The sequence below is a fragment of the Acipenser ruthenus genome, chromosome 10 (genome assembly GCF_902713425.1).
Source record: "Acipenser ruthenus chromosome 10, fAciRut3.2 maternal haplotype, whole genome shotgun sequence".
Taxonomy (NCBI): Eukaryota; Metazoa; Chordata; class Actinopteri; order Acipenseriformes; family Acipenseridae; genus Acipenser; species Acipenser ruthenus.
In genome coordinates this window covers 41981287-41995900 of record NC_081198.1, presented here as the reverse complement: position 1 = coordinate 41995900, position 14614 = coordinate 41981287, and the positions used below count along the sequence as shown (strand labels likewise).

At 35.4% G+C, this 14614-nt stretch overlaps 1 protein-coding gene across 6 annotated transcripts in view; it reads right to left on the bottom strand.

Moving 5' to 3' along the window:
- Window positions 1-802: 802 nt before the first annotated feature.
- LOC117402297 (cysteine/serine-rich nuclear protein 3-like) overlaps window positions 803-14614 on the bottom strand; it is a 39719-nt gene continuing 25907 nt past the window's right edge. For 3 of the 6 annotated variants that reach the window (XM_034003300.3, XM_034003310.3, XM_059032285.1), the window contains 4 exons: window positions 9422-9594; window positions 3585-3844; window positions 2960-3256; window positions 803-2560 (listed from right to left, as the gene is read on the bottom strand). In XM_034003300.3, coding sequence (XP_033859191.3) covers window positions 1421-2560; window positions 2960-3256; window positions 3585-3844; window positions 9422-9569 — 1845 coding nt within the window. In that variant the 5' untranslated portion in view covers window positions 9570-9594 and the 3' untranslated portion in view covers window positions 803-1420. Of the gene's footprint in view, window positions 2561-2959; window positions 3257-3584; window positions 3845-9421; window positions 9595-13650; window positions 13936-14614 lie in introns of those variants that run through there. The other 3 variants (XM_034003328.3, XM_059032286.1, XM_034003320.3) reach the window with 2 other exon arrangements.

Sequence of the window (14614 nt, the reverse complement as noted above, 5' to 3'; positions counted from 1 at the left end):
GCAGATTCTTAGATGTTTTTCACAACTAGGAGATACAGTATTACATTAATACAATGGAATACTTTTTTGTCGCCAAACAGTATACGCACGGTCCTTGTAAACCAACAGAAACAGCTCCGCCAACAATTCCTTTTGCTGTCCTGTGGTGTAACCCAGGTGAAAACCAGGATTGGGGTTATAAATTGTACTAAGCTTGATCCAAAGCCCCATATATCGGGGGAGATGGCGATTTCACTTTTTCATTACTTCCGTCAAATAAAATCATGCGATAACTTCAGTGGTAGTTTATATATATAAACTTTAGTTGCACCTCGTCAGATAGAGGAGTAGAACATGGTTCTGAAATGCTTCAGTATGAATCATAGTGGTACTGCAGATTGTTACACTAACGTAATGTGCATTGTAATTTTAAAGCTTAATGATATTTTATACTGAAAACTATTACAATAGTGGCAACATGTAAATTACAGAATCATGAGGCTATTTTCAATGGTGTGTTCAGATTTGTATTAAGTCTTGACTTCCCTTACCCTGTAGGGACTTTAAAAAGTGCATGTGGGCAGCCTGGAGAGTCGAAGTGATTTTCCAAAATAAAGAAATTGCCTGAAAATGTGAAATGCAAAAGAGAAGGAAATACCTCCTCTTGCAACTTTTCTGAGCCAGAATAACCTTAAATACTCCCTATGGTTCAGTTAGCAAGGTGTGCCCAGTGACAATTAACTTTATATATATATATATATATATATATATATATATATATATATATATATATATATATATATATATATATATATATATATATATATATAAACATACAGTACATTGAAAGTAGGATTAGTCAACATTTTGTGTCCTTCAGTATATTATGGATTTTCAAAGGCATTAGCTCAAAAATAACATGCTATCCATTATCAAAACATTTATATTTAACATATGCTTCATAACCCCATAAATAAATTACATATTGAACAGTAAACTTTTTTTTCACAATTGCCACATGAACATATAAAAAGTTTTATCCACAAGATCTCTTGAAAACGAACCTTTAAAAGGTTACTTTGAAATTACAAGATACTTACATAGCACAGGCCTACGAGAAAAGCTTACAATTTTGAAGTCTTCATCTTGCTTCACTTGAATTTTAAAACAACAATATTTCACAGGGAGTGTTTTTTTTTTTTTAAAGTCAAATTATTTAGAACCTGTATATTGAAACAGGCAAGGTCTGAGGGGAAAAGAAAAACACGTGTGTAATCAATTCACGTAGGTAGAAAGAAAAAAAAAAAACTACTGTATCTGATGCATTAGCCAATACTTTTGACCCCAAAAATAAAAATTGGAAAATTATTTGGGCAATGGCTTGATAATAATAAGAGTAAGAAGAAGAACAATAAAAAAAAAGGGAGAGCGATCTGAAACACTAAACTGGTGTGGCTTCTGGCACACTATCCGGCTCTGCAGGTTTCTTGATATTGTTGTTGTTTTCTGGCAGTGCAGCTCCTTCACAGAGTCCTGCTAAAATCTCCTTCGGCTGCTCAGCTGGAAAACAACTACCGTTAGCAACATAGCAATCTTGGGAATTATTGTTTAGGTAGTTGTGAAACTCCATCTGGGAGCGACCTGGTGTCTGTTCGTCATATATACCATTGCACTGAACACTATTGTCCTGATCTGCAGAACAACAAACAATAACCGAGGGTACTGCACTTGCAGCTGGATACTGACGATTGCCATAGCTTTCTTCGGGCTGACTAGTATAGTCCGGGTACTGCTCGGACGTCACATTGTAGGGCACCAGTGACGTTGTCCCTTTGTTATTGGTAACCCTCTCGGAGTAGGATGAAGCTTCATTGTAGGCCTCATTGGCTTGGTTTGTCACGGAATTAACTGCTGCTGCAGCAGTATTAGGATTTTCAATTTGATAATACTCTGCTGAAGAGTTAGTGTAGTAAGAATTTGTTTCATTGTGATTTTCATGGACCATTGTACCATCAGAGTAACACAATACAGAAGAAAGAGGTACCACTTCTGTGTGCGACACAGCAGGTTTGGTGATTCCTTCCCCAAAATCATCCAATTTGTCTTCATCATTATCATCATCAACATCGTCATCATCATCATCATCACCATTATCCGAATCGCTAACTGCCAAGCTTCGAGTGCTAGAATCTGTTATACCACTACATAAACTACTCCCATCATCATCTTCATCCTCATCATCCTCCTCATCTTCATCCTCCTCCTCCTCCTCCTCTTCTCCTTGTTCATCTATCTCCTCAGCTGCTTGAAGTTGCATTATTGCAGTCTGCGGAACAGTGTCTGCGAGGGAATATTCTAGATTATGCTGGGCCTGGACCAGGGGATTACTGTGAACATTCACTTCACCATGGTAACCATTTACAGTAGATGCCTGCTGCTGCTCCCTGTTCTTCTCCAGTTCAAGCTTCATGATAGTGTGCAGGAAGTGAGTCCGTACCCTGATGGGATTGAATTCAATTCTGCCTGCTGTGTTGCTGCAGCCTTCCTTTGTGCATCCACAAGGGAATGTCATACGGTCCACCTGAAAGAATCCGAAAGCATGTTAAAGAAGTACAGAACACTGAAAATAATAATCTTGTGCTGCAGTTTATGAATATTCAAATATTTACAAAATGAGAAACAGAAAGAAATGGAGGACACTTCATTGTTTGTCAAACATTATGCATGTCTGCTGTATTTCTTCAACTATTTTGGGGTGTTATATTGGGGTTTAGTTCAAATTTGATTTAGGGTTTAATTCCCGCTTTCAAAAAGGTGTATGTAAAATGGTCAGGGATAATAAATGTAAATAGTACCTTGAAGGTCCAGAAAAGCTGGCTTGAAAATGTTAAGAAAGATAAATATAACGTCTTTGCATCGGATTAATGCAAATGTACATACATTTATTATTAATGTTTTATTATTATTCTTTAAAGTTTACCTGACATTTAATTCCAGCCATGCTGCAAGCACAGGTCTCAGGATCACAGAAGATTCTGCAGTCACAGCCACAGTCCTCTCTTGACACACGGATTGCACGAAGCTCGTGTTTTTCTTCCACGTCTATCTTTTTAACCCCGGATGCCCTCAGTAAAGCCCTCCTTTTTTTGGTTGTCAGGGGTTGTAAAAAGAAATACTCGTCAACCTCAGTATTGTCTAGATCAATGTCATCGTCTGAAATATCATCCACTGTGAGTGTATTGGCTTCTTCAGACTCCACGGTACCATTTTTAGTAAGCTAAAAAATTAAAAGGTTAAAATAAGGTGAGTAAACTCTAGAAACTACAAAATCAATAACAATGGACTATGTGACAGTTAAAGGCTATTACATCCAACTGCCATCCACTTATTGATTGGCAGTGACATAAGTCTTAATGTACACAAAAGCAGGCTGTTCCAGTGTGAGCACTGCACACACTACCTCAAACAGTTTGTGAATGCAAAAATAAACAGATTTCATAAAAATTCAACATTATAAATTGTTTCTGTTGTCCAAATCACCTAATTTCATTAAAATGTAAATAGCTGGTTCAGGTACTGTTGTAATGATGGTCTGTTTACAGTACCTTTAGCTTTATTGAGTTGAGTTTCTCTTGTTTTAAGTGGTCTCTCAGCATCTCACGGTGAATTCTTTTCTGTTCCAAAGCGAACTCTCCCAGCGTGTACTGTCGGACGCAATTGTGTCGGTTGGACATGCCCAGGGTGCTCCCTCCTTGGCTGGGGACACTGGTAAAACCTTGTCGTCGCGTAAAGTAATACACAGTCACGTTTTCAAAGTGAACATTTCTCGTTCTCATACGTTTCTCCCTTTTGAGTATTGAGGATGCTGAAAAAAAAAAAAAAACATCTGTCATCATCTGTTTGAAAAACTATCAAAGGGAAATAAACTGAATACGCAGGCACAGTGTCGATATACATCACAGATGACTAGGAATCCAGAAATACATGCACTACTAGATGTTCCTAGGGACAGTGGAAATGGGTTATTTCACATCTTTTACTAGAGATGCAGAAGCCGTTTTCATGCAAGTTATCCATTGCTCATGTTGAAGAGCTGTTTGTGCAATTAAAAACAAAACATTTCGTACATAAATTCTTAAGAAAACATTTGCTACAAGCTTACACAATGTGGACTAATTCAAATAATACCAGTACACTGCAGATTCTCAGAACCACGACATCCCTGCTTTTAGAAAGTCCATAAATGAAACGTGTCATGAAAGTCATCTTGCAGTAGAGATGCAAAGAATTTACAAAGATATCTTCATTATTACAACAGGAAAAGTATGTAGCACTCAAGTCAGATATTTTTCCCTCAGCAGCCTGCAATTAAATAACGTATCTCTATGCAGCACGGTAGCTAGTTTATAGAATCAGTCCAGACCTAAAACATTACAAGGTCATTTTGGAAACCTCATGCAACACTTATTATGCGAATGGCTATTTATTCAAAAGGTGGGTGTTGTGGTCTCTTAAATAGTTCGGATATCCTATCAATTTTCAGGTTTTTTTGGTACAGATTCTTGTTTTATCTTTCTAATGACGTCCAAGGCGTGTTAAGAATGCAGAAGAATAGAGATAGACAGGCCTGAGAACAGAGTGTGCTCACAGTCAGGTGCACAATGGGTTGAGCTGTTCCTTCAGTGCATCTCATTCCGAAAGTCTATAAGACACATTTATATTCACAGTGCTCCTTACTTCCTGAGCTCAGACTGATGAATCAGCTTCTTATTTTATAGCTACGCCTTTGTGACTTTACCCTGCAATGCACAAGCATGACTACCTTTCAGATTGAAAGGGTCGCTCTTGTAGTCTAATTGGTAACACACTCCCTAAGCAACACAAACAGGGTCTACAGCCCTGAAACATCCGTTTACTTTCATAGAGACATGCTGAAACCGAGTGTGGTCTTCAGCAACAAGGGGTAATATGGTATGACCCTCCAGGGTTTTAATCTAATAGATAGCAAAATCGCTTAGCAACCACAGAGTAGCGGGTCAAATCAGATTCCCCCTGCCTTAAATGTACTACCCTATCCCATCTCTGTGGTCACTTCCTTACACTCGACAAGGTGAATTTCATAAACTAAACACATTAAAACAGATAATAAATACTGTCCTCTTTTTGTTAATTCCGATCACAATATGACCAAAGCATGTATATGTCTTATTGCAGTAAAGATTCCAAGGGATTTCAAATTCACATCCTTGCTTGTCTGGTCTATGATGTTACACTTTAACATGGGGGTCAGGCCCACAGTTTTCATCTCCAATCTACCCTTGACAATTTAAACTATCATCTGGTACCATCAATCAAGCAGAAATAAGACTGATGGGGGAGACCCACAGGCACCAGACGACAGAAGCAGCATTGGTCAGAGCACACCTTTATGGGTGTGGCGGCTCATGGTATGAAATGCAAGTATAGGTAACTTTTTTTTTTTTTTTTGCAGACTTTTAGTCATGTTGACGGTTTATGAACAGATGTTCTATGTTTATGCATAACCACTGATCATAACCACTGATTGTATGCTTGGAGTTTTCTGATTTTTATCCTACAGTTCATAATATGTGTTTCTTGGTCTTTCGTGTGAGGTACATAAATAATAAACAGGCCTGTACACGGTACATGCGATACAGTATAGCCTACACGCTTTTATAACACAACAGCAGTTAACAGACATTTTCATTTTGTTACTACTAATTTTGTAAATCCACCCATCAGTGCATGTATATACTTTCAAGTTCAACATGTCACGTGTTATTTGATTTACCAATGTTTTGCTAAATTCATTTCTGGCAGAATGTATAACCTATATATATCAAAATGCATAAGGCAAGTACAATGTTTGTGTTCAGTTTAAATCTTAAATTCTATGGACTATGTCTTAATTTAAATTATTATTATTATTATTAAATAATTATAATAATAAAAAAAACAGTATCTGAATCTTTGTCTGCTAATTATTGATACGGACTCAGCAATTGGAATCAGACCAATTGTTTGTTTTGAATTCTGAATTGGTGCAGCCCTTCAATGTGTTTTGCAGCACTATATTTATACACTCCATATATATATATATATATATATATATATATATATATATTAAGAGCCCCAATTGAGAAGTGCAGCACCACTTAATGATCATTAAGGGCATTTCTTTATGATTTCTTGTAACACTGAGTATGGCAAAGTAAAGACCCACACTTTAACAAAGGAAATAAACAACTTAAAACTGTTTTTCACTTGCTGTATTTATTTTAACTGCATTCTAGTGCTTTTATCACACAGAGTATAACAATGTTTAATGGGTAAAGCATGTTTTCCCTATGCCTCGTCTCACCCTTGATTACATACAGTACACCCCTCTTTATGGATTAGAGAGTATAGTACTTGAAAAAAAAACTGTAGCACTCACTTCTCTCCTTAGCTATGACAGTTGTGCCATCCTCTGCTATGAGAATCTTGCACCTTTGTGCCCTATGAAATACATTCTCTTAATTAACTGCAGACGTTTGCGTGACTAGTTCAGTCATTGTTTAGCCAAATTTGTTAAGGAAAACAGGCGCTACACTAAACAAAATTAATCCCCCTTCTGACCAAAATCCAAAGTGTAAGCATGTTGCACGACTTGCACTGCTCTCTCAGCTACCCTCCTGATGTCAAATACACATTTAAATAAATGGGAACCATCTGTTTCAGCAGCTGAATACCAGAGCTCCCTCTATGAGGACAATCTCATTGATTACCATCTACATACAAACATATACAGACACGGGGAATATCAGAGTTAGATCTAGTGGTTACATACTACAGGAAACTTAGCAATACAAAAATAATAATTTAACCATACCCACAAAAAATGGAATAATGGAATGATAAAAAGACTAATACTACGTACAAGAAAGAAAAACCACAACATGAAATACAAATATTATGTTTGTGTAATGACCCAACAGGGTAGCCTTTCACCAAAACTCAAATGCAAACTCAGTATTAAGGTTTGTTTCAAAACATGTTTGAAATCTACTCTTTTTAGTCAAAAGCATTGTGAAGCTGACACTACAGTATATATTTTCGTCATTGTGATAGCCATTTTAGCGGTACCTGCAACATTTAATCTAGAGAATCACAAAATACAGTTGTGTATCATCAGGAAACCACAATATGGAAGCCATACTAGGTCAGAGGTCAAAGTGAACAATACTGTTTCCGTGACATTGAGAACAGTTGCCATCTCCATTTTATGAGATATGAGCGGGTACGTTTACATAAACATATAGCCTAAGCTCTATTCCTGGGAAGCTTAATACGGGCAAAACTGTTAGATCCAAGCAACACAAGCATGTCCCCGCTTGCAAGCAGATGATCTATTTATTTAACAGATAATCAATTTGCCATGTAATAAAAAAAAAAAAAAAATCATTCTCTGGATTGCCAAGCGGTGTATCTATTTCACATATGCGAAGAACCGCTTCCTAGGAACCACTGCATGGTTTTGTTCCTTGCTGTAAAGAACCATCAAAATCCAGTGTAATAGTGGGACTGCCTTTAATTACTTTATTATGTTTTAAAAAATACTTCACAGCCCTATCTCCAAAATTGCCAATGTTCAACCATCATAATTTATTAGTGCTGCTTTGTCCACAAAATAGCATACCATTTTTTTCATTCAGAAGCTTTACTAGATCCCCAGTATTTGCACGGTACTTTTGGAAACTCCATACATTAAAATGAATGCCGCCTAAGGCATATATGCCATTCTCTTAGCATCTGGAGCAAATAACGTGTTCATCTACTTTAATCTCTTTGTTTCACATAAATGACTGGCTGCACCCAAAATAAAATTCACTGAGGAAGAATGTCAGAGTATAAAACCTCAAGTATAAAGTCAGATGACAGCAGAATTAACTACACATGTATTTACAAAATCTGTACTGTACTTGCAATCACAAATTATATCAAGTTGGAATGATATGTCCATATGGAATAAAGAAAAAAAAAAAACACTTGAGATGTTGCTAGATAATGGGGTAATAATAACAACCATATGTGGGTTACAATTAATTTAAAGCAGACAGAAAAACATGATAATGCAGATCAAGGAAAATGTTACGAAGACTTAATTACATTTAAAAAAAAAAAAACTATTGGCAAAAAAAACACATAATCGGATCCCATGAAGTCATTCAAACAGCCTCTTTGCACTTTGTCAAGTCTCTAACAATCACACTTACTTACTAAAATGCCTTTGTAAAACAGGACACTAAGTTAAGAAACTAAATGAATTTACTTATTTATGTTAGTTTTAAGGATAAAAGGTCTTACTGTAAAGCCTAAACCTAAATAAACGATTTCCCTTATTCTTCTGCACACTGTGGTGTTTGTGTTGTTTAATCCCTTGGCTGCTGGTTGTGATTATCAGTAGGAGCAGATACTATATTGGTGCCTGCAAAGAGCTCACGCTGATTCCAGCCTACTGATCCAGACTGTTAAGAGAACACCAACACCACAAAGCATTGTGCAAATGAAAGGAACAATAACTGTAGTTCAGAGATCTAAGCAGATTTTTAAAAGTAAACGTAACCAATATATTTGTTTTACTCAACTGCATGACAACTACAAAAAGTCAATTGCATTCTTATAAAAACTAAGTGCTTGAACTTCTCTTCTTGAGAGAAATTGCTTCATAAATAAAGACTAATCAAGTTTCCTGTTAAGCGCCTCTCCAGAAATGTGTATTCACCAATCTCTCTGTAAGGATCTGCATTTGTGTGATCATTTAGGAATTACACATACAAAGTAAATACACCTGTTAGACCTCAAAAGGTCAATGCCATTTACGATCCTGAAGTCAATAGTTAAAACATCTTTAACAGCTTTGACTTTGCACAGAAAAGTACAAAGTACAAGATAAATGAGAATTAAAATAATAATAAAACAAATTATACTTTTGACCGCATGCATACTGATGTTTGCTAAAACCACATTTTCTATGGGGATTATCAATTATCTATCTATAAACGTGTATGTGATAAAGACTGACATGTCCAGAGGTTAAAAAAAATGTGGCAGTGAAATGAGAAAATCAAAAGCATACAGCTTTGTACCGATTTATCTTAATCTTCTGGAAAGCAAAACGACATATGACCCCAATGTGACAGCCACATTGGGTCACAGGTAACAAAGTAAAGGGTGTGGGTAGATTTTGCCTGAGGAGTTTTCATACCATGAAAATATGAAATGCTTTCTGAGATATTAGCAATAGCGGTGGTGGCGGATTTGTAAATTCCTACATGCTCCCCCCATGGTAATGCTTATTTACTATATGAATGAGCCTTGGGCAGAGTTTCCAGCTTTGAGACTAGAACAAGAAATGGACCAAGATTTAAATGTGACTCACGTGTGAAATGGCTGGAGGTGGAAGGGTTAACGCTGTCACTGCTGTCCGCGCTCTCGCTGCTCAAAACCTCATCGTCAGACTCACGTACGGAGGAGCACGGCGAGGAGCCATCCACTTCTTCAAACTTCCTTTTTAAAATTCCACTCATGGCTTCAGCTCTCTATCAAGCACACCTGTTAAACACAAAGTACATGGTTTAGCATGTGGTAGAAGAAAAGGCTGAGTGAACAATACACATTTTACTACTGCTCTCAATCAGAATTATATTTTCTGTACTTGATTTTACTCTTAAAGGTAACCGTATTCATGTTTTTTGTAATTGCTCTTATTTGAAATTGTTCTTATCCATTTATTGTACTTACTACTTGTTCTTAATGAAATTTACTGTTGTAATCAAATATATAAAGTTTAACAGCTCTTGGTCGTAACTGCGCTCAAACGTAATTATTTGTTGTATTTATCTGAATTTCTCTTACTACTGATTTTATTGTATTATATAACTGCCCTTGTCTGTAATGTGATACTTTGTAACAACTAAGTCACCCTGGATAAGGGCATCTGCTAATAAATAAATAAATAATAAAAAGTGATTCACAAGATTCAGGCTGGGCACATTCTTCATTATTTTTTTTGTAAAAGGGGATTTCTTTTTTATTATAAAAGAACTGACTCAAACAGACTATGTAAAGAACAATACAAAAATTCACTCCTGTTTGCACAGCTGATTGAGAAACACTATGAAGCAATGAGAAACATGGTTAATTGACTTTATAAAAAGAACAGAAATATGTCTAATAATATATTTTTAATCTACTAATTCCAAGGCGAGTCACTTCATCAACAGCTTTAATATGTAAAGCTGGAAATAAAATGTAAAACATGAATGTCTTCGGTGCTGTTTTGCTCAGTTTGGCTCTGCCTGATTTTTGTTTCCACTGAATTAGGCCTTGCTCATTAGAAATGCAATATATTTTGGGACAGCAGGTCCCTTTGTGGTTCTAAGATTTGTGATTTTTGTTCATACACGGTAATTGCATCTTTGCATTATTTAAAAATACTTTCTTTGATTACCTTTATATATTTGTGATGTATTTACTTTGTAAGACTTTATTATAATGCTTAATATTCTATTATTTTACTAATAATTGATAAACTGACTTCAGAATGACCCTACTGTAATTCAAGAGTATGAGGCAGACTGAAAATACACGGATGGATGGAACAGACTCGATACTGCTCTTTGTTTACTGTGGTACAGTAAAGCAGAGCGTTTTGGAGAGTGAAGTGCGTCACATCAATGTTATTTTTTCTACTGAGGATCGATGAAGGAACAATTTGAAACTGAAATCACATATTGCATTAAATGTTTTGCACAGCTCTGCAGGTAAAGGGTAGTCAACAAAAAAGTGCAATGGATGCACCGCACACAATGTCTGCACCAATTTTAATACAGCTCTCAAACTAAAACATTTATGACATTTATGATTAAACTCAAAGGCTAATTTTTGTAAAATCAGAAAAAAGACTGCAATCATTACATTCCATGCTTACCGCCTGGATGCATAACATTACCTGTCATTTTCAAGCATTTTAGTTTGTATTTGCATCATTATATTGCATTAAAAAAAAATTGTTACATTTGCTTTAGGTGTTTATCACTGAGATCTTACCAGAATAAACATGTTGGTTAAAATAACACGATTTTTACTGTTTTGTTATCCTCAGTCAATCCCAAATGATGACACAGTTCATAAAAAAAACTAATCTAATTTACAGTACATTTAAAAATCAAATGACCAAATTAAAACTTGTCAATGCAAAAATAAAAAAAATAAAAAATGAGAACTTACAATTTAAACACAGTAAACTGTGAATTGCAGTCCAATAATGTTTTATATCCATTCTCAATTATATGCTGTTTTTTTGTACAAATATTGCATCAGTTATGGAAATGAACATGCATACTGATGCAATGCCCATTCGAAGTGCTCTGATCATGCTGCCTATAAAAGGTGATCAGTAAAACAAATAAAAATACAAAAACAAGAAACTAGTACAATTCTTAACCAAAAAGGTGTGTAGAAATGGAAGTACAAATAGAAATCAGCTTACTATCTTGATTACAACAGTTTATGATTCGTATTACACAATACAATTTTGATTATACCCTAAAAATGAGATGCCTTTTCTGCAACGTTGGGGGGCCCCAATGCCTGATTTTTGGCCTAAACTAAGATTTCCACAATGTCGTTTGTAATTACAATCTTTTAAAATATCTGCTTTTGGAATGATGGTAATCTAAATTTAATTTTTTATCCAGTTGTGGTGTTTATACCAAATTATTGATTATACAATAATTGTCTCAGTTGTGAGCAGTTCTACATTGTGTCCTGCAAACCAGCAAGGATTTGTCTGGTCAGGTGATCAGTCCTGAGAGGAATGCCTGGAATTTGTCCCAGGAATAAAATTGTTGATTGGTTGAATTTTCTCTTTACACATTATCATCCATCATAACTAACATTTTAATTTAGTGTTACAGAATTCTTCTACACTGCATACATCCCCTCCTTCATACAGGTATACATTTGTGGGAAATGAAAGGCTTTCCTAACACAATACATACATGTAGTTTACATGACTACAGTAATTCTATAAAATCGTTAATGATATGCAACCCAAGCAAATGAAAAATGATCATGCATATTATAATTTCTATAGAAAATATAGTAAAACAAATTGCAATGTATATGTTATCTGTGTTTGACGTCTATTTTAGATGACCTCATGTCCCCTAAATGTATATTGCAAAACTAGTCTCCTCCAAAAAATAATGTATTTCTAAATTTAAATAAAACTAAATTGATATCAATTTTTGTTAATTAAAAAATAGCTCTATGAACTTTAAATCTGAAAATCAATATGCTAATTAAACACGTGCACCAAATTATAAATGTTTAAAAACAAGTAGTTTCAAACATTACAGGACATTTTCCTGGCTGTAAAATTCAGGATTTTATCAAATATAAAAGTGTTTTTTTTTTGTTTTCTTTGATACATTTTTTTAATGAAGTGTTACAGACTTCAACTGGCATGAGGAGACCTTTGAACTCCTAGCCTCTGCAGTCAAAAGCTGCTGGGCATGTCTTATTTGCATAAGGCTTGCTTCAGCTGACTGATACCAAAAAGCAAGGGCTGCTGGGTAAGAGGGACAAAAGCTGCATTTCATTCACCGTACCCGAGACGCTTAAGCTGAAGCTGTATTACATTTCTTTGCTCTTTCAGTACAAGCATCATTTTCTTAAAAGCATCATAATTTGTATTTTGCTCCCACTAATAACACTTATTAGTTTTTTAGCTCACAATACGTGCTGTCCATAGCTTCTACCTAAAGTGGTTTCCATGGAGACACTTGCATACTTGCACCATTAGTGATAATTGTAAGGGCAGAAAACATTTCAGTAATTTCTATACTACTGAAAAAGACACGTCCTTAAAAAAAAAAAAAGCTTAAACTTAAGCACCACTGATATTATTCATTCTCACATGGTTGATCTTTATGATCATTATTTCTGTTCAGTTGCTGGTTCCTTTTACGCCAACAGCCAACATTTAGTGAAAAGAAAATTGACACCCAGCATATGGTATAGTTTTTCATACAATTGTTACAACTTGATTATATATAATAGCACAATAACTTTCAACACTTTCGCTCTGTAGCATGAACAATTGGAAAGATATTATGCACTATAGTAGATGACTGCAGACTTTCTACTTCAGCTTTACAACAGGCATATTTAAGCAGTCATTATTTTATTAAACAGAACTTCTTGTGCTTTGTATTTTAGCCTACATATCTGCCAACATTGCATAGATCTGGCAATCAGGCCCCTTCTGCAGTTTAAAGAAACAGTCACTAGATTGCAAAGGAAAAAATACAGTATAAACCAGATGATAATAATAATAATAATAATAATAATAATAATAATAATATTATTTTGCCACTCCCTTAGTTCATAACAATGAATTTAAACAAATATCACATGGTAATGATTTGCAGTATTGAATACTTAAAAAAATAAAAACAACTAATGTTTATTCCAGGTATCTCTGTATTTTTAAAACTCCAGCCATATTCAAATAAAATTCATGTTGCAGGCTTCTGCATCTAAATCTTGGTGAAGAGTAAATAAATACAGCACTTTGTTTGAGCACTTTTCACAGCCACTGACCTGTTCAGACTGGTATATCCCCACTTCTGTCCCCTTCTTGGGGGGGAAAAACAACTGTTACAAAAAATAAATAAAATAAAACAATGAAATTAAATGAAGGACTCCCATTCTGTATCAATCCATTTACTTGCACTGTTCTCCAAGGCACATCTAGAACCGACCTGAGAATTACCCAGGACTGACTGACACTGCCGGTACCATATGCTTCATTGTTTGACGAGTAGAGCTGTTCTCTGCACAAAGGCTCATTAGCTGCTGCTGGATGAATAGCTCCAGTCTGACTGAGGCTGCCTGTGTGATCACATGGGAGGGATGTCAGAGAGCCAGGCGTGCCTATGTTCATACTGTCTGCAGATATTTTTACCAGCTAAATACTAGGTAAGAGAAACACCACATACTGTAGCAAGCAGATTGTAGGCTTTGTTGTTCTACTATATGACCCTGTAATTATAACGTATACAACGTATGCAACAACAAGCCAAAATCAACTAGCTATTGTAAAGTAGCAACAGTATCGGTAATTAAACTTCCAGGAGAGGATTAATTATTTGAAAATGTAAAGATATACTGTACAGCAGAGGTCTGTTATAATTATAAAAACCACAGAAGATCTTAATCGCTGTACTAAAAAACATACAGGTAATCCTGACTGGAGGCCATTTTCCACTGTATTTTTACTGAACTGGTATTTAGTGCTGTCAGTAAGTCCCCCATGGAGGACAACATTAGCATGAATAACACAGCTAAACAGCAGCCGCATTCATATGTGCTCATGTTTATATCATTAATATATGCTTTCAGACAGCCATTCAGATATCCTGACATTATAAAGTAGGGGGATTACTATGGTATATGGGTCAGTCTCCAATGCTTGGTACCAAAAGCGGGAACACACAGTCAATTTTAAAATTACTTAATTCATTTATTTCTTTGGTTATCAACTGTGCAAGGTATGAATTTATGT